The sequence below is a fragment of the Polyodon spathula genome, chromosome 9 (assembly GCF_017654505.1).
Source record: "Polyodon spathula isolate WHYD16114869_AA chromosome 9, ASM1765450v1, whole genome shotgun sequence".
Lineage (NCBI taxonomy): Eukaryota > Metazoa > Chordata > Actinopteri > Acipenseriformes > Polyodontidae > Polyodon > Polyodon spathula.
Genome location: NC_054542.1, coordinates 6,028,032 through 6,049,397, shown reverse-complemented (window position 1 = coordinate 6,049,397; position 21,366 = coordinate 6,028,032). Strand labels below are relative to the sequence as shown.

At 36.1% G+C, this 21,366-nt stretch overlaps 1 protein-coding gene across 1 annotated transcript in view; it reads right to left on the bottom strand.

Moving 5' to 3' along the window:
* Positions 1-2,334, bottom strand: part of LOC121321253 (proteasome subunit alpha type-7-like) — a 5,182-nt gene extending 2,848 nt beyond the window's left edge. The window contains exon 1 of the mRNA XM_041260154.1: positions 2,313-2,334. Within this exon, the coding sequence (XP_041116088.1) occupies positions 2,313-2,334 (22 nt within the window). The remainder of the gene's footprint in view (positions 1-2,312) is intronic.
* Positions 2,335-21,366: the final 19,032 nt, after the last annotated feature.

Here is a 21,366-nt window from a genome sequence, read left to right as displayed (position 1 = left end):
ATATATATATATATATATATATATATATATATATATATATATATATATATATATATATATATTCATAGCTTCAGAGGAGTCGCTGGTCTCAGAGTTAATGCATCCTTTTGTGAGCCTACAATAAAAGCTTTAATGCTCTGACTGTGGTCATTATACTTGTGCTATTGCTGTAAAAATGTTTAAGTGTTTTCTTATTTTCAAGATCATTCGCATTGAACCATGGGAATTCAAATCTTAAGTCTGGATGACTCGATACGAACAAACTAGATCAATGAATAGATATATCAATTTGATTTATCCCTGCACCAGCAAGCATATACATAGGATCCTATGAAAAACGACTGCAGAAGAAGTTGTAGATTGGTACGATTAAATTACAATTTGAAAAGTATAGTTGAAAATATAACTCTAGTGATCTCCAGAGCAAGTGGGAAAGATAGAGAAGGAACAAGCCTAGCAGCGATAACTAATTGATTTTTGCTGAAGGTTTTTACAATCAGAGATGGACTGAATAGACAGACCAGCCCTGTCAAGAATAGATTTGATCAAGAGCACTGTCAACACAGATTTGGATGAAGCTTGCCCATTGTGGCTGAAAGGAACATCTGCTTGTATACAATACTGATGTTGGTCTTGTTGTATTAGTTTATCTCACTTGGGTTCAGTCCTCAAACCTGCCCCATGGAAACTATGACTTTACTCAGTTTCCTTTTGTATACTAGTTATTTACATGTATTAACACAGACGGATAAATATGGGCCTTGACTGATGATGTATTCTTCAGTTACCAACAATGTTTTCTGACCTTTATTGTAAGAACAGAGCAACCAGTAGTGTCCTATCTTTGAAAAGGCAGTTATTGCCCATACAGTGACTCCAGAAGGTATTGCTGAATCATCTTTAGACAGAGCTAGAAATCAGTATCAGTAATACATAGTCATTATGGGTTTATGGTAACTTCTCTCAAGAGCCCAGCAAAGCAAACATTCAAAATACTTCCAGGTTAGCATGGTTTCTTATTTGAAAAAAACATCTCCCAAAATTCAATTCACAATTGAACAGGTCTTTTTTCTCAATACAACTGCTTTGATGATTTGCAACTGCTGATTTTTTTTTTTAAATTGTAGCATGAAATACAGGCAACAGTAAATGGTAGTCACATAACTCGTGTTGTAAGCTTAATTTGCCATTTGATGAGTCAAGTCATCAGGGAGAAGCTGGATCTCTGTTACTTCTGCACTGTCTGTGAATTTTTTTTGTTTATTAGATTTTTTTATTCTACAGATAAAAATTTAAAGATTTCTGAAATTGTATACACTGCTGTGCAAAAGTCTTAGACGTGTTGCATTTTTCTACTCTGATGCATTATGAGCATCAACAATTTACTCAAAGCCTCCACTAGTGTTTTCTACTATTATAACAAGCTTGACTTGCATAATGAAGGAAAAACACAGAGTGAAATAGCTTGCATCACTTGATTTTCAAGGTGTGGTATCTGAAGCATAATCAACAAGTACAGAGAAACATCATCTCTAATTGACAAACCCAGGACTGGAAGACCCAAAAAAGCTGTCTTGAAGATAAAAAGAAATCCTTGAATATATTTAAGGAATAGAAAGAAGGCAAGTGTTGAATTGACAACAGAACTGGCAGAAGGCACAGGTGTGGTTGTCCATCCATCAACTGTCCAAAGCACCTTTTGACTTATTCCATAATCCAATTTCTGTGTTCCTGTGCATATTTTAACCTTAGAGTCTTGGTCCCCTTTCTTAACAGAGGTATTCTTACTGCAACACATATTTTAAGTCCTGATTTCAAGAGTGTCATATTGCTCATTCTGATTAGACAACTTTTTGGGTCTTCCAGTCCTGGGTTGTCAATTACAGATCATGTTTCTCTGTACCTGTTGATTATGCTTCGGATACCACATCTTGAAAATCGAGTGATGCAAGCTATTTCACTCAATGTGTTTCTTTCTTTATGCAAGTCAAGGTTGTTATAATAGTAGAAATCACTAGTGGAGGCTTTGAGTAAATTGATGCTCATAATGCACCAGAGTAGAAAAATGCAACATGTCTAAGACTTTTGCACATTAGTGCATATATATTTTTATCCAAGGCGACTTAGTTATTACAAAATATCACAACACAAAGTATCACAGTACAGAAAATCACATTACAATGCCCATCGTGTTGCACCATTACCTTTTATAAACCGATGCAGCACCACGCAGCCGTGTCAACATTAACACACGGGAGAAATTGCAAGTTTGTGGGAACATTTGTGCATAAATATTTGCACTTGGTTATTACTGATGACTGTCATGTCCACCATTTTACTTATTTTTTACTTTTGAATGATTTGTTTTTAAAAAAATATAATAACATTGTAGGTTTATGATTAGCATCCCTATGGTTAAATAGAGCTTTATTAAAAGCAGTATTTCCAGGGGTCAAAAGCTGTCAATACATTGATGCCACCCTGAGGCAAAGAAACAATTCTTTCAGACCACAAACTGCATTTAGTTTTCAAGTTGACCTTTTATAGCCATTAACATTCAACATACTATACTGAACCATAGGGTAGGCATTTACAAAGACCCCCTTCCTGGCTGTGATCCAATTACCACTATAATGGCTTACAATATTTGTAATGTTCCCATGGTAACCTCTTCTGAGCCTGAAAGTCAGACTTCTTGAAACTGAAAAGCATTTTTCATTGATTTACATACTGACTTGAAAAACATCGAAAGCACATTGAATTAGGGCAGATAATTGAAGTGTGTGGTAACACTTCAGTTTAATTGGACTGGATTTTGGATACTATCTCCTACAGTCTCCTTGTCCACGTACAAAATCAACACATAATACAGCACTGTTACACTTTTAAAAGCAAATTCCAAGTGAATTCTGACTGAATACCACAGGAATGACACCTATATATCTTATGCACCTCTGAAGTAATTCATTTTGGACTCAGCCCTGTGAATTCATGTGGATTTAATTTCCTGTATTCATTGCATGGTCCTTTGTAACACATGCTGTTGATCACATGAATAAGGCATGCGTTCATGCATGAATTAATACTTCTCACAATCCCCTGGCAGGCCAGATAGAGGGTATGGATTACTGAAGAATAAACAGTGAATTCATCAGGAATGGATGGAGGGGTCAGGGCTGAATTCAAAGGAAGTATGAACTTGCAATCACTATTTTACCTATAGCACAATTAATAGCACGTTTGGTGGGCTGTCGGATTATGATTGAAGTTCGAATGAAGGGATTGGGTTCCACCAGCACTATTTAAACCAGAAATAATGTTATACTTTAAAGAACACGAAGTAGCACCACAATATGATAAAAATCACATTACTGTAGGTTTCCTTTTACACTCTTAGACACACAATACAGAGGTGACAATAAAGCTAAGTGTTCACTGTGCATCACAATAAAGCCCTGGATTGTTGTAGAATTTCAGTTAGGGGCTACTGAGTGTGTTAATGAAGGAATGAAATAAATGTTTTTAAGTCTTGGTTATATACCTTAAAGCTTTTAAAAGTCATTAAAAAAACATTTGATTTAAAAAAAGGGTTAATCTACAAAAGAGTAGGCTTTCTCCAGTTTTAAACTCAGATTTGTACAAATTGGTAACCTCTGTATTTTGTGAGGCTTTGAGACAGCCTTGTTCAATTGCATAATAGTAAGAGACTATTTTAATTATTTGTATATAATTAAGTACAGTATGTTCTAAAGAGTATTTGAGAGTGAGGCTCCAATGGATTTTGTATAGATTTTTAAGACCCGTGTGCGTGGGTGTGTGTGTGTGGGAGTGATTGATATAACTTTTTTCTAATGTTTCTTCACTAATCTGTGTATTTTGAGACCTACTGTAAAGGAACATAAAACAAAAAAAAACCCTGTGATTTTGTTAAGTCTGTGTGCAAAACTGGAACAGAAGTTCACAGCTCAAGGATATCACAGATATAGATTAATTTGCCAAAGTCTTCTTGACAGAAGCCTATTATGACAGAACAGCGGGGATGCGTGGTTCTTAAGGATGACTAAGGTACATTGCTAGCATTTCATGGAGAAGCTTGCATAACACATCCCTGCCCAGTCTGTTTGCAATCGCAATGAGATTCAAACTCAGTTACTGTAAAGCTTTTAGGGGAATTCAATATTCAGAATGATGTCATTCATACCTGTAAACAGTAATTAAGGCATTGTACAAACCACAAATGTACTATCTCTCACAAATGTAATAACCACTTGCCCACATTTATAATGTCTCCCACAAATGCTGCATCCATGATAATGCCTGTGAATTACTTGGCACATATTTATTTATGTATTTAAATAACAGTTTAACTTATAATTAATAATATTCATTAGTGCTGGTTTTGGATATAAAGATAAAAAAACATTTGCATACCCCAATAATGATTGCCCAATGATTAAAGTATATACTCTCCTAGTTAATTATGACAAATGCTTTTAAAAAAAAAAAAAAAATAAAATAACTGAAAGTTGGTAGATGAGTATAACATTTTTGGGAGAGAATTACATTTGTGGGTAGTTATTACATTTGAGGGACATTTGGTTTGTACAGCGTGCACTGTTATTAATATAACGTAATTATATTCGTAATTACAAAGGTTGTCTGGTTTACTAAATATATTACAATACCAACTTCATGTATCGTTGGTACGATTGATTCATTTTCGGTAGTTACACTTTAAATCATAGACAAACTTGTAATTTAACCTTCACATCAATGCTAAACATTGTTAATAATGTAAAGACTGCATCTGAAAAGAAAGCAAATGCAGTAAGACACGATTAAATACAAGTCAAGTGTATTCATAAACTCACCAGCATTCACATCAACGGTTTTATTATTCTCCTCAACAAGATCTAAACATTGAGGAGCAAGAGTCCTGGGATTGCTCCCACATTGCGGTTTACCATTGATGGGTCTATACCGAAATATGTTTGAAATCAGATTTGCTTTTTTTCCCCATCAAGGAATAACTATACAGGCCTCTTATCTTCTGCCACAGACCCTGAAGTATTTGTCTGCATAAAGGAATTAAAATATTTCCCAGATATAATGCCTAACACATTTTTTGCAAAATATAAAAGTTTGAACAAAATCTTTTTAAGGCTTTGAGCCCATTTAGTTTCAATATGGATTTTTTTTTTTTTTTAAAACATTTGAAAACCCTTTTAGCGGTAGCATTCGTCATAGGGCTTTTAAATGCCTAAATACTACACTGTAAATCTGTAAGTATCCTCCAATGAATATAAATACAATTAGATAATGTTTCAGTGAGGTCACATGACTGAAACACAACATCTCTTTTTCAGCAAGGTCTTCCTCTTAAAGCTGTTTGGAGCCTAGATAGGACTGCATGAACTGCAAGTAATACGATATACTATATCAAAAAGAGACATGGCAACTGTAAGAGAGACCCAATGTTACTGTCTTAAGTGATATTGCAGAAGTAAAAGGGCAAAATGAGGTGGGTATCTGTTCCAGTTCTGGTAACTGGAACACGGGGGCAGGAGGCACCTCCCAGTTTAATGAATGCACACTAGAAACCGCTAACACCCAGGGTTAACAGTAGAACTGCCAAGGCAGTCATTTTCACGGTTTGAGGTTTTCAAAATTAAATTGCTCTGCGTGTCTGAAAGTTGTGCGGTTGTCCGTTTATGACTTTTCCTAAATACATGTGTGGCAGAGCAGAGCTCTGCCCTTTATAGATTGGCAGGGATGGGGTTAAATTCCCCTACCTGCCTGGGTTTATTGTGTTCAGGTGGCTGGGGTTGATTGGAGTAATTAACGATCAATCAGCACCCAGCCACCTGTCATAAAAAGAGGGAGCTGAGGAAGCAAGCTGGTGTTTGTGCTTGTTATTTTTTGGTTTGCTGTTTTGGATTTTATATTTTCTTATCCAGTGAAGGCATCGCCCGCCCACCCTGGAAACCTTTAATACAACATGTATTAAATACCCTGATGGCGTTTCAAAGGCAGGATCACAAAAATAAGGAAATTATAATTCTGCCCACCTAGAACTGCCAAGTAGTCATTTTGATTGTCTTTTACAATACATCTTTTTATTTTGAATATAACCTACAATACTCTATGTTTTTTAAATATACAAGCATGTTATCTGTACTGGACCTGGCAGCCATAAATTCCTTCATTTTGCACAAGGATTGCACCAGGGAAAATATCAGTAGGAGAGATTTCATCTGGAAGTTAGCCACAGCGCTTCGGCAGAATCATTTTGATCAGAAAACTGTGACGCACCTGGATTCAGTGCTGCACCGACTGACACACGCAAGAGAAAACATGTTACTTTCATTTTTAAATTAAAAAAGTTTCTTTTTTACAGTTTTTTATGTACATATTTATTTACACACTAGTTTATTTTAAAATGTTTTTTATTATAGTTTAGAAACTATATAGTTAGAAAATAAACCATTTTATGTTTGTTTATTTAAATACAGCGTTTCGGCTGTGCAGATGTTTGATATGTCGTACTTGAATAAAACTTTTGAGTTGTATCCGATAGTTTGTCTTTCATTTTAATATTGATGTTGTTTAAAATGTAACTGTCTTGATGACTGCTGGCAGTGGTTTTAGGTATAATACAGCTGTTCTACTGTTAAGGGGAATGGTGGGTATTTGAGACTTTTTCTTGAAAGAAGTTATGGACACTCCCATAATGTTTGTGCCTGGTGTAAGTGATATTTATATTATATGCATGATATCTAATAGATGTTGTTTAAAAAAAGCCAAGTATCAGTCTTAATTAGGTAAAAAGTAGTAAAATGTACACACAAGCCAATTAAAACAGATGCCAGCATCAGCGTATGTCCTTTTCACAAAAAATGTGCTGTTATATTGTTAAGAATAAAACACAAGTTAAACTAGATTAAAAATGTTTTCTTTTACCTTCAGACTTGGGCAACATCCTGTTGAGCATTTCCAGAGCAACTCCACCCCCTACAATGCAATAGCAACTGAAGAGGGTGGTAAAAACCACATGGTAACCCAAACCAGTTTCTAAAACCCCTTCACCTGTTAAGGACCTTGAAAACTTTATTACTGCAGTCCTTATTGTTAAACCATCTGTTTTTCACATGTGGGCCCTTTGTGTGCACAAGAGGCTTTTATCCTCAATTATCATGTATCATAACTAGGGCTTAATTGCTACAGGCCAGATTTATCTTTAAGGTCTTCACTCCAATTTCTACAATTTATTGTGAAAGAAAAATTAAACAAATAAGCAACTCATAAGGCTAATTAAAGACTCGGAAATGCCCCTTTTCCTGTTTGTTACCTGTACAGGTTAACATTTGAATTTTCCTTTATGACAGACAGACACGGTTTAGCACTAATTGCTCTAATTTTGCAATGCCTTACCCAAGGTAACATACATTGGCAGTCCACGATTAGTGATAATCAGAATCTGTAAAACTAGCTCTCTATGTAGCGTAGCCAATAATTTTATGAGAATGATGTGACCCCTTATATATTAGAGAGAAATGAGAAAGCATCTCTGCTTGGTATATACACTTTATACAAACAAGGTACACAATAAAAACACACTCACACACAAGTGCCTGTTTGCAAGAATTGCCTATACATTAACAAGCCTAGACAAGAGCTGAACCAACACTCTTCTGATGATTTGGTTGGAGCCTTTCTAAATTCATTATGAAAAAGGGCAGGATCTGTATATATATATATATTAATTAAATGATTTCTCACTCATTTTTATCTGACTGAAGCTGAAGCTGTGATGACCAGACTTTTCCAACCTGATCTCTATCTTACTGTTATTCTTTGTATTCCTTAAGGATACTTTGCTACAGGAAATTGCCGCAGCTGTCAATTTCCTCTATTTTTTTATAACTTGAATCAGACATCTTATTCAGCATTTGTTTTTTTAACTAAATAAATATTATTCCTATTACTTTGTTATCTTTCCTAATGTATTTCCCTTATTTTTTTGCTGTGCGAAGAGCTGCGGCTTTCTTCGGGAGACGCGATGCTTCAGCTTGGCTTCAGCCTCACTCCGCCAGCCGAACCTGGGGCGAGCCTATTCCCGCTACCCCTCTTCCGACCTGCTCACCACCTCGCACTTCGTTTGTTGACTGTCGCTGAACTCCTGACTGCTGTTTAGCCAGGCTATTTATAGTTTAAAAACTGCTAATTAAAATGATTCCGAGTGGGAATGTTACCTTTTTTTTGTAGCGTTGATTTACATGGTACTTTATGCATGGTTAATTCACGGAAAGTTACATTTTTGCTTCACTGTGCATTATAGAGAGGGAGTTCTTTTATTCTGTATTTTATCCAGATGTGTGTTATGTGTCCCGCGGCGCCCCCACCCTGTCCCCAGTTTATAACCGGTTATAACGCTCATATTGTGTGTGTCCCCAGACCCGCGTTACAGCGAGGGAGCACTGTAAATTCACGTAGATTTTTATTTCCTTCTTTCAAGCAGTGGCATTTTTAGGACCCAGTGTTCAAGTTCATAGAGTTAACAATACAACACCAGGTAATTTTACCGAATACATTATAACCATCACTTAGATCTAACATTTTTCAGACACATTATGTGGACCTGTCGAAATGACCTATACGTTTCCTTTACAAGAACTGAAACTTCACAGACTCACGCTTTTAATGTTGTCCGTGCTCCGTCATGTGACCACTTGCGAGGAAGCGATCTGAAATAGCAAAACGTTGTTCTACCTGCATGTGACACTGGACAGACAGCAGTGGAACCCAGCCAGCACACCTTGCTCCAAGGACAGAAATACAGCTCACCATAAAACAAGGATTGTGACCTCAGACAATTTTATGGAATTTAAACTCAGGATCCTTCTTCTAAACTGAAATATGACCCTAACTGGTATGATTCATATCTGATTTCTATATTAGCATCTGAATATGCAACACCAGTATACTGGCTAACTCATTAAGAGGTTCAGTAGGCCATTTGCACCCATATATTGAGAGTTGAGAATCATTCATTCTTTTGCGGTGTTGAAATAGTCTTCTACCATCTATCACTGAAGAAATAACCAATAAACGAAGAGCTCAGATTGACCAATATAATCAAAGTGCTTATTAAACTGTTTAGTATTGCAATCATGTTTGACATTGGTAGCTGTTAACAGTATATGAACAAATAAAAACATTTTTCAGAATTTTCAGGTGGGAGCAGCTATATGGCTAAAGGGCAGAATATCAAATCTTATGTTAACATTTTACAGAAAGATCGTCAGGAATTTATGACCCAAGGGCACAGGCACTTGAGGATAGTAGTCTCCTTTAATTAATAAAATCATCTACTTTGCTTGAGACATTTACTGTTTGCCTGTTTGGAATATGCATTCCAAATAAATCTTTAACAACAATAACAAAATGTACTTATTTTAACTTCATTGCTAATCACTTGTTCTAAAGAAGAAGTAATAGCAGAACCCTACAAAACGAGAGATGTTGTACCAGTAACTCATTTGGGGCTGTACTGGGAAATACAGTGAAAAAACATGAATAGTTTGCTTCTTAAAACAGCATGCATAATAAGGCATCATTTGATTTGTAAATGTTAACCTTTTTTCCCCAAAGTAAATGCTAAAGCTGAATTTAACACTAGAACAGGGGGAGAAATTTAACCCAAGGCACACCATCGTTCTCCTGCCTTGTAACAATGGATTAATGTCATGTTTGGGCATGCTATATTAACTTTCTACCTGGGGAGGGAAGTACACTGTGAGGCTAATTCAATGTGAAGGCTGTGCAAGATTTGTTAGATATTATATATATATATATATATATATATATATATATATATATATATATATATATATATATATTTATAATCGACCGATTTAACCATTTATTTAGCTGGCTAAATTGGTAAATATACTTAGTATCTTTGTTAAACAATTCCTAATTAAACACCAACATTTAAGGTAAGGAATATATTGTGTATATATATATATATATATATATATATATATATATATATATATATATATATATATATATATATATATATATATATATATATATATAATGTGTATTTATTTTATTCAACTCAGCTAGTCTAAAGAATAAAAACATGTTTTCTTTTCTTCAATAGAGCTGAGCTGAATTTAAAAGACTGGTTTGTGAAACTGGGCCCTGTTCTGTAACTGTCTGAGCCATTGTTTTTGAGAATATTTTGTGTGAAACATCAATTATTTTTCATCTCTTTTGGATGCAGAAGCACCAGCCACCTAAATGTCTTCTATTGATCTATGTGGCCTGCTGTCTTGTCCACCAGGGCCAGAACTGACTTGCAACTTATTAGAGACTACTCTCGTTGGAGTGCTGCAAGTAAGAGCCCCAGGAAGACATTGTGCAGCTTGCTTCATTACTTCAGTTGAGGTCTGTAAGCAGGTCCCTTATCACTGGCAGTGGAAGTCTTAAATCTAATCGTTTTACAACAGTAATATGTAACTAATCAGTTACAGTGGTTTGTAATCAACAGTGTGCAGTATTGGCAGTGGACTATACCAAACACTGTGGCGCTTACTTGGGGAAATAGAAATAGAATACTCTATGTATAAGGGTTAAATCCAGGGAAGTTCAGTTCCACAACCCCAAGATCCAAATCATTCTTTCTGTGTGATTGTCTAAAAGAGTCTGTTCCCCTGCTGAGGTAGCACAGTTGTGTCAAATGATATGTTTACAGTTTGAGTCACATGTTTTCCATGGTTAACTGAGGGTGATAACTCCAAAATTGTATTGCACAACATAAAAGTCTTTGAGCCTAAATACAAGGATTCAATTGTCATTGCTGGCAGGGTTTTTACTCCTTCAGAATTTATTAAAAAGTGGCTTGATTAATCATATTAATACCAAATTGCAGCACAGAATCAACCATTGCAGTTTGTGATTTTTAGCAGAATCAGAATTGACGCTACTATAAATTGATGGCTTCGCTAATTGTGCATTCAAATCCAGCTTTAAGAATTTCCTACACCTGTAGCGTGAAAGTGGTACTCCTGCTGAAATGCTAGCCGTTTAATCTGAAGCCCTTTGCATGTTGAATGTCTGTTCATCCAAAAGCCAAAGCTTGATTAGAAAAGAGAAATCTTGTGCATTTTAACTAATGTTAATATTGCAGTTAACAAGTGCTACAAAATTAATGAGTACTTTATATGACTAATAAGTTACTCTGGCAATAAGCATTGGAAGTATGATTCATTGAGGTGCATGCACCTGTTTGAGTATGACTATAATAATAACAGTACTGGTATCTCGTTACTCATTTGATCACTCTAATGAGAAGGTGCATGTGTCAGCAGATGATTTTCCTTCCTGACCCCCAGGAGTGCAGCGGCTCCCATTGTGCCCCCAGCCAACATTGTCAGCTCTGAGCAAACAGAATTCAAACCAGGTTACTCACTGCACTACTTGCCCTGCACTGCACAAGTCTTCACCAGAAAGCCGCTAGGCTGCTCCCATTTTAATCTGTTTACGGGCAAAAAAGGGCAAACCAGGGTCCAGGATTCCAGAGGTTTCCTCAACTATACAGACTAGGAATGCAATCATGTACAAGCTGTGTGAAGACCTCCAAACCTTACGTCGTGTCTTACAGATTAGGTAGGCCATTTCTCATTGCGTATGAAACCTAATCCTTTAATGGGTTAGCAAAATTTGAATTTTGTTTAGGCACGTGAATGCATTATTTTATGCTAATGGTGCTGTATAAACACAGTAAAAACTTTACCAAAATGCCAAATGATACAAAAGTTTCATCACCTAATGTTTATTGTACAAAAATATATTTAAGTTACACCCAGGGATGTTCGTTCCCAGAATCCCTGGAATACAACAATGATGGGAACAGGGGCAGAGAGAAAGAACAAAGTATTTAAGTGTTTTTTTTTTTATCTTATTTTTATTACCCATGTCTCTTGATATAGTGACTCACTTTATAAAAATGTGTTTTGGACACAACTTTACAATTTAGATACGCTATAAATGGATGAATTGAGAGAGAGCAATGTCAACTGAACAGTTGTAACTTAAACGGATAAACTTAAACTGATAAATACTAGGGGTGAAATTCTCAACAAACAAGGTGCAGGTGTAAACATATAAACAATTGAGATTTGACAATTTGAGTGCCAATGAATAAATACTTTTAAAATGTATACATATTGGTACACAATACATTTATGAATACAAAATGATCTTTAAAAAATTACTGATCAATCACAATAAACAAAGAAGCTTCTCTTGTTGACCAACTCGAAATGGGCGGAGATTTGTGTTGCATGCCAAAATGAAATCAGATCAGAATGAAAGCTTGGCCAATCAACAAGCAGTGATTTTATACTGACGTTAATGGTGGCCAATAGCAGCTAACAGAAACAAAGACAGTATGAGGAAACAATGCAAGCAGCATGAACTGAGCTAAATGAAAGCGCATATGAGAAATGTTGCGCTAGTGGACTGTGTGAGTGGATGAATTAATCCGCGTTGGATGAAAGGCAGATTAAATAAATCCTGGTACCCAGTACCGGCAGTAAAATGAGTCCCAGTACTGAGTACCGGCAGAATTTCACCCCTGACTAAAAGTATCAAGTAACCGGGAGAAGCGTTCTTGAGTAGAGAAAACAAATGTTGATGCAAACCATCTTGAATCATTGAATTCTTCTCTGAAGTATGCCAATCCACATGAGCAGCATGTGCGAGCATGATTACCACATTGAGGTAAAAAATAACAACCTGGTGGACGAGCAATTTAAATGAGTTGTTAGGAGAAGAATCAGTGGCTAGAAATGGGCTGTTAATGGATGAAAATGAAAAAGAAAGAAATATTATAAAAGTCTCCACATAATAAAATAATTGCTGCATGTCATCTCTGTTCTGATTAATATTCCCTTGTTACAATATAATGGTAGCAAAAACTTTGCACTCTTCCAGTAGTTAGCCTGGTTGAAGTTGATACTTTGAACTTGAGCTCAACAGCTATTGTACATAAATCTGGTAGAGTCAACAAAACGGTCACAATATTACACAATTTCTCAACTGTCAGTACGAGAATATAATGAGTCATGCATTAGCCTCAAAGCAATATCCTTGTACTTATGAAGGATATATGTTAGGATTAAAGTTTCTTATTTTACTAAATAACACTTATCAACACCAAAGAACCCTACTGCATATTTTGTAAAAAAAAAAACAAAGCCCAAAAAACATTTATAAAAACAGTTAATGTTTTTTCCTCGATGAGCAGGAAACAGAACCACAGAATATATATATATATATATATATATATATATATATATATATATATATATATATATATATATATATATATATATATATATATATATATATATATCTTATGTTGTGTCTTTCATCCTTTGAACTAAAAATAATGGATTCAGTAGGAAATTAAACTGAGGTTTGTAAGATTAGAAGCAAAAGGCATGGGCATGTCATTGCTATTACATGCCATGTTATTTAATTGGAGACTATATAGGACTTGATTCTTAAATATCTAAATATGTCTCTGTAGTTCAAATTAAATTTAACCACACATAGAACCTATTACCCACAATGATGTCAAACCAGTTACCAAATCTAATGGACTGACAGACTGTATTCCAGTACGGAAAGTTTCCAGATATAACATAACGATGGATCATAAATGCTGCAAGGAATACATCAGCCATCTTCTGTGCACTTGAAAGGGTAATTACATTATGTCTTGGAAGCAACCTAGCTTAATTCATATTGATGATTTTAACAGAATATCTAGGCACAGTTTGATATGTAAATTACATCTTGTGTAAAGTGTATTTTAAAACAACTCTGATACATAAATATTTAAAATATCTTTTGGCAAATCCTTTGCAACATTAATTGATTTATAAGGGGAAGATTTTTTAAAGCACTTTCTGTAGACAGCTGGTTTTTGATTGTGGGGAGTCTGTATTTCTACCAATAATCCACACAAACATGTTTTAAAGTATATGTTTTGAAAAAAAAATATTCTGTGGGTTTTCAACTGGCTCCTTCTGTAAATAACAGGGGATTTGGTCATTTTACTTCAGCTCTCCTTTTACTGTCGGGTCAAATTGCCATGTATTTTCAGAAGGCATTTGTTGTCAGGAAAGCCACCCCATCAGTTATTTTTGGTTGTGAAAATCCATAAAAGTACTTTGTGTTCTTGAATGATTCTCAGTACATTTAAGCATATTTGAATAAAATCCTTATAAAAATTACAAAATACCCCCCCCCACCCCCACCCCTTACAAGGTTGTAAAATCTGCAAGCCAAGCTATTAAACTTTAATTTGAGGTATTATGTCTCTCTTTGTATGGAGGTGCGATTTAAATCTGTCAGAGGCTAATGTTATTTTAAGCATGTAATCACCAACCTGTAGCACATATGTAGAAAAAATGTGAACTATTAATATATATTTTTTTTCAGTAGCTAGCTCAGCTCAATGCTTATAGAGCACTGTGATGAAGCTAATTAGAATATTCTATATATATATTTTTTTTTATTATTTTTTTATTTTTTGACAATATCAAAATCTTTAATAACAATAGGAACGCACACAACACAAATTAATTTACTATCCACACATAAAACCAGTAGACTGAATACAGCTTATTACTGAGATGTGAAGTGCTAGTTTATAATATCACTACAGTACAGCTGTTAGCAACCCCCCCTGCTAAAACAGCTCCAGTTATTGCAGCATCAGCATTGATCAGCGTGGTTGGACCCTTGAGGGTTTGAAGAGAGCAGCTATGCTTCTCCTTGCCCTTATCTCTCCGCGTGCTTCAGATGATGCACCAGGATCTGTTACAGCATCACTCCCAATCCGCTCCAGAGAGAGAGAGAGAGAGAGAGAGAGAGAGAGAGAGAGAGAGAGAGAGAGAGAGAGAGAGAGAGAGAGAGAGAGAGAGAGAGAGAGAGAGAGAGAGAGAGAGAGAGAGAGAGAGAGAGAGAGAGAGAGAGAGAGAGAGAGAGAGAGAGAGAGAGAGAGAGAGAGAGAGAGAGAGAGAGAGACGCGAACACAAACACACTCGCTCTAGCACTCGAACAGAACACAAGCCATCCTCCCTTCAAATTCAGAGGTTCGGGGACACTGACTGGTGAGGTGGGGGGGTAGAAACTTTCCACCCCCGCCCTCCCCAAACTGAGCTCCTCCGGAATCCTGCTTTGAATAAGCCACGATGAGAAATGGGACAGGCTTGTGGACACTCCATTCTGTGCCGGAGCCAGCAGTACCAACCTGCTACATCTGATATGTAAGTGCGTTTTTAACACAGCGTGGGCAGTGTACAGTAGTCGAGATTTACTGTAAAGTGGGGTGGGAAGGAAGGTAACGGTATAGAAAAATGCTGTCTTTTGTGCGTTAATAAAATTATGCTATAGTGAGATTTACTTAGGAGTACATACATATTTGTGTATTTATGTGTGTACGTAAATTGGCAGTAAACTGTTTCATTTGCTGTCCTATCGTGATTTGTGATGGTCGAAATTAGCGTTTTAGAATGTTAGGCTTATGATACTGGAAAAAAAACCAAACCAAAACAAAAACAAAAAAACCCAAAACAAAACAGAACGATGGTCTTTTTTTTTTATACCTAAAAGTTTTACAAAACACAACCACGGACTGCTGAAGACCACCAGAGTTAATTGTTTTTTGTTTTTTTTAGAAAGATGGAAACATAACGGGAATTGTAAAAGGAAGTAGATTATTTGAATGTAGAATTTTACTTTTCAAATGTGTCAGGTAGGAAAAACACATTTTTGTAATCGGGTTTGGAAACATTGGAATAGAACAGGTATACTGCTTAATTTTATCTACAGTATTTTAAGTATTGTGTCTTGATTTGAAGCAGAAGTATAAAACAGACAAAGTAGTGTGTTTGTGATGAATGATAATAATAATCAGGATCAATGATCAAATAGACAGTTATGTCATAAGGTTATATACAGTATGTATAATTTTACCTCTTTCAAATTCAAGTCTAATTTTTAGTGTTTGTATTTAATTCATTATACCACAGAGAGTCAAGTTTGCTTATATTTCAAGAACCAGGTTTCTTTAAATATATGCAAAAAAATGACATATTTTCCAGACATTTGTGAAAAGCTTAAATGAGTATTCAGTTACATAACATTTAACAAAATTAAAGCAATGTCTTTACTCACTCACTAAACTTTTTTTTTAGTACAATGACTATAATAACTCACTGGGATGCAACACCATTCAAAGGCAAGGTTGTTTTATTAAGCAACTTTCTATTACAGACCACCACATCTTGACTTTTCTATATGTGGCACTTGAGGTGAACAACTGTAGCTGAAATAGCCATTTAAATTATAGTTACTGAAACTTCTTGCATGGTGCTTGGTGCATGGCGGAAGGTATCCATGTGGCCCTGAAGCTGGTGGAGATGAGGTCATCCCCAATTTTTGGCAGCCAGAAGCAAGGTTCACACTCCAGTGTGATCTTCAGGGAAGTTGACACAGCCACAAACTGATCCGGAGGAGCATAAGCCACTGAATGAAATAACCCATGACCACAAGGAAGACTTTCTTTATGGCCTCATCGGGGGGTAGAAGACATCTAAAAAAAACAAAATAAGACTTCTTTCAAAGATCCCTAAACTCTCCATTGTGCTTCACAGCTGGGATTCCTAAACTCTCCACTCTCCATTGCAGGCAGTTTTTCACCAGCGTTTCTTGAGGGGTGTAACATGGCTGTAATATGGTGGGCACATCACATGTGAGGGTGCACATGCAGAAATACCAAATTTGGATTGTTATATTTTGTAAGAGCCAGAAAATGGACCTGATCATATTTGAAACAGTCAAGCAGAACTTTGTTTTTACATAACATAATATTAAGTTACATTACTTCCATATAATGTGTCTTTAAATAACACAAGCGGACAGTTGTTCCTCATTGGTGCTCAAACCATGATTCTATGGGCTTTTATGTTAAAGAAAAAATACATTTCATACTGAGTAAGAAAAGAGAAGGCACAGCCTGAAATGTGTCTTAAATAGTAATAAACAAGACTTCCCACATTAGCATAACAGCATTCTCATAAATATGACCCCCCCCTGTTTGTTTCTAGGGACTTTTCACAACATATAAATGTGTTACAAATCATAATGACTACTAATTAGAGATGGAGTTGCAGGTGACAGATAGTGTTAAATTTTGTTCACCAGAGATCTGGATAAATTCTTGCATATTCCTGAATATACAGTCTAAAGTAGTACTGGAGTACCATTGGGACTGCATGCTTATCACAGGATTCCCATGTAAAATATGCAAACATGACATGAGCTTTTGCTACACCTTTTGGCTGGATACCTGGAATACAAGTGGATACGTTACGGAATACGTTGAAGTTCAATAACCCTAATCAGTTTATGATTTTTTAAAATAGCTTTTTTCTCAATACACAGTGCACATAACCTCAACCATCCTAATGAAAAGTGTGTATGATAATAGGTGTGAAGCTCTGCACAGTGCAGTTCCATTGCCTTTAAATTTCAAAGACGCCACCTGGCCTTCAGTCATCCACAAAGGGTTCAGTAGTTGTGGGTGTGGGCTTTTTTTTTTTTATCATTTAAAGTGACAGTTTGTCTTCAGAGGATAGCAGCTGTGCTTCTACCTGGAAGTTTCTATGGAAACCTGAACTTGGCATTTTGGTAATGTCAGGATAATAGGGATCATGTTGATATGTACAGTCAGGTACATTGAGAATATAGAGCGCGCAACTAGTGAGGAGAGGGGCGGTGGGTATCTGAGGTAAGTGGTGTGGAAGCCCAGTAGATCCCACATTTGCTAGAGGCAGTAGATAATAAGTGTACATCCTACCAAAAGAATAATCTGTACAGCATATGCGCCATCTACCAGCTTTCCAGCATGAGATATCAAAATAAAACACCATGCTGCCTTCGAGTGACTGTATCACATTCTGCAGCTGAAAGTAAGTGCGTCTAAATTGCTTTTACTGGTTTTATAAGACAAGCCTTTGTTTTCTTCTCGGATTGATAAACAGTACAAAGCGTGAATCATGAACTCAACTAAAAGTGATCAAATGTTTCGAAGACATGATACAGTAGTTTACTGAAAACCTTCAGATGTGTGTGTTTTACTATTTTATGGTGTTTTAATCATTCTGGTGGTTCTGGGCTCTGTTGTTCCCATATCCCACAGATAGAGTGGGTGGAGCTGTTAGGTAACATTGGCACATTATTAGTATGGAAAGAGGAAGGCTTTTAGTCAGAACAGTACCATTCTCCAGTCAAGCTCAGATCAGGTAAAAGCAGATTTAGAGGAAAAAGTGGTAATATTCAACATGGAAGCAACAGAAAGCACGCGGAATGATTGCAAACATTAAAAAAGAAAGAACAAAAAGAAAAGGAAATCGAAAAAGTAATTCAAGTGACATTTGACACTACTTTCACTTAAAAATGAAATTTGAACCCATAACTACAGTCATGTTTCCTCTCTGATTTTCAAATGAGATTCAGGTCAGCCCATGAAAACACTTACATTTTCCATTACCGGTCCATAAATATACTCTTTACTCGCAGACCTTCTCTCTCTCTGATTTTAATCCAAAAGTTGATTTTACATGACCTCTTAACCCTGAGGGCTCTCACTGGTACGCTCTTGAACTCTCCACTCTTTCAGAAGCAGAAGTATTTCCATTCTCTCTCAGCCTCGGGCAGCTCATAAATTGGCGATTTCATTTCCTCTTTGCTTAGTGTCAGAATCTCTGTTCAGAGTTTCAACTGAGATGAACCACGCCACTTGTGGTGCATGAATTTTTAAATGTGTTTTATCCCAGTTTTCTACACAATTTCAATGGCCCTATTTGACTGTTGCCTCGTCACTACAATCCACCTGCCAATCAGGAGGAGGACTGTGTTCCTGCTGTCAAGCCAATCATTTGTTTTTACTGAAAAACGGAGCACTAGAGGCCTGGGACCTGCTTGGGGAATCTGGCTGGACTGAGTGGGCACCAGACCAATAGGAGTCTCTGAAAGGCATGGAGCTGATTATTCTACATAAATTTAGCCCGCTCTGCATGTTAAGCGGTAGTGCTAGGTGAGCCACAGAGGGTCTTAATCCTGCCCAGCAATAACCCGGACCTCTGACACTTAAAGATAAAACTTGGTTTCTTGTCAGTTTTATCTTATTTCTTATTGAAGTTGTTACTTATAGCTTGCTGTGACTGAAAATCTATGGTTGAGTGTCTTTGAAGTGATGGATGAGTAACCTTTAAACTAGAGCTACTGAAGATCCCATAGTACTTCCGTTTAAAGGAAAAGTTCTTATTTTGCTGATTTAAATCAGTTAATGCACCAATGCAATACTCTTGGATAGCTAGAAAACTAATTACGGTTTGAAATTCATTTTAGTCCCGCACCAGCTCAGGCTTTCAGAACTACCCTCAATTAGCTATATTATTGAAATGATCAGTGGTCGATTCAGAACATATTTAGCGTAGGCCAGATTGCTCAAATGCCTGGCAGCATAAACAACAAAGCATTACATGTGCAGAACACTCCTTCATGTCACGGCACTTCATTCTGATGTACAGACATTTTAAATTAATAAAACGTTTGAAGAGAAAAACAAACCGGTCTTTCAGCGCTAATAAAACTCTTGTGTGCGCTCTCAGTTAATATCATTATTGCTACCAAGCTTTAACTGAATTAACTTGGGTCTTGCATAACGTTGAAATGTGGAACAGTTGTTTGAAGTGCGCTTAATTGGCATTAGTTTATTCAGATTATTAAAAAAAAAAAAAAAAAAAAAACAAAAAAAAAAAAAAAAAATATTTTTTTATTTACCCTTTAAATGGAATAAGAATGAGCCCATTGAACCTCACTCTAGGACACTTTACCTTGTTTAATAGTTAGACTGTGTATATCAGTGTAGTCTTTGTGTCCCAGTAGCTTTTGGAGGTTTAACTGGGACTGAATTAAGATATCAGCAATGTAAAATTTAAGAACATACTTTTTTATTATCCTTTGTAGCTCACATCCACAGCTCGTATAGGTCCGGAGATATGGATATGGATATGATCATTCTTTGTGTAGAATGTTCTATTAAAATCGATGTAACTTGAAAAAAAGATTGTTCAGACATGAGAATGCAAGCAAAACCCGTTGTGGGTGTTTTTGGTCAAGAATGTTTAGTTTTAGTATCTCATGAGATTTCCTTTTGTTCCATTGATTCATTAATGGAGAACTTGAGAGTCTGTTTGCTTGAAGGACTGCTCCACAGTGTTAGAGGATATAGTCTAGTAAGTCAAACAAACCCCTCATAAGATGAGCGAGAGGGGGTTTCTAAGAATGGTTAACATTATTTGATTCTTTCTGATTCAGGGTAACCAAGTTAAGCCCCCATTAGCACAAGGGCATGTATTCTCCTTTGTGCTGTAAGCATAAGGCTTGTTTTTTTATTTAGTTAGGTTGCTGGATTCACACTTTATATAAATACATCTGCTTAACTTAAAAAAATACAATGAAATTATATTAATTTAAATATTGCACAGACCTTCTATAAAAAATACTTCATTAACACAAGGGAGAGTGGCTTTTTACAGTAGTATTTTGCGCACTCTTTGAAAGTAAACACTGAAAGGTAGAATTCCTTTATATACAAGCACCCATACTGCATGTGCATGAACATTAGTAACTTGCATTTTCCTTTGGTAAGAACATTTTGCTGCTTAACCCTAGGGATGGCTTCTTTCAAAACTGCACCAGACTACAGGCTCTATACTAGAGTACCTGTTTGCTGATGAGGCCGTTTCGAGTTGCACTAAAACATTTATGAATCAAGGTCAGAATGGCTGTTTCTGCAATGAACAGATCAATTTTAACAATTATAACAATGCTTAAGCTGCTTTGTAGATTGTTAGCCTGTCAGTCACTGTGCTGTTAAGTGCACAAATTACTGAAATTATGCCTTGGCTGATAACTGAAAAAATTATTTCTGTGGAGAGTGTTGAGAAATTGTAGCGTCTTGCAGCTATCGAGTTTCCTAAAAACCTTTGAGTTTACATTTGGAATTGATTGGTTAAAAATGGCATCATGTGACCAATTGTAGATGGTTAGGTCTCATAAGTGGTCTGTAGTTCTCTCAACAGTCAATAGTTTTTTTTGGTTAATTAAACCCATACAACGCAACTTACAACCCAATTGGCTAAAGAAGGGTCACATGCTTTTGACCCCCCCCCCCCCAGTTAAGTTTGACATTCAGCATGATGTAACATCTCA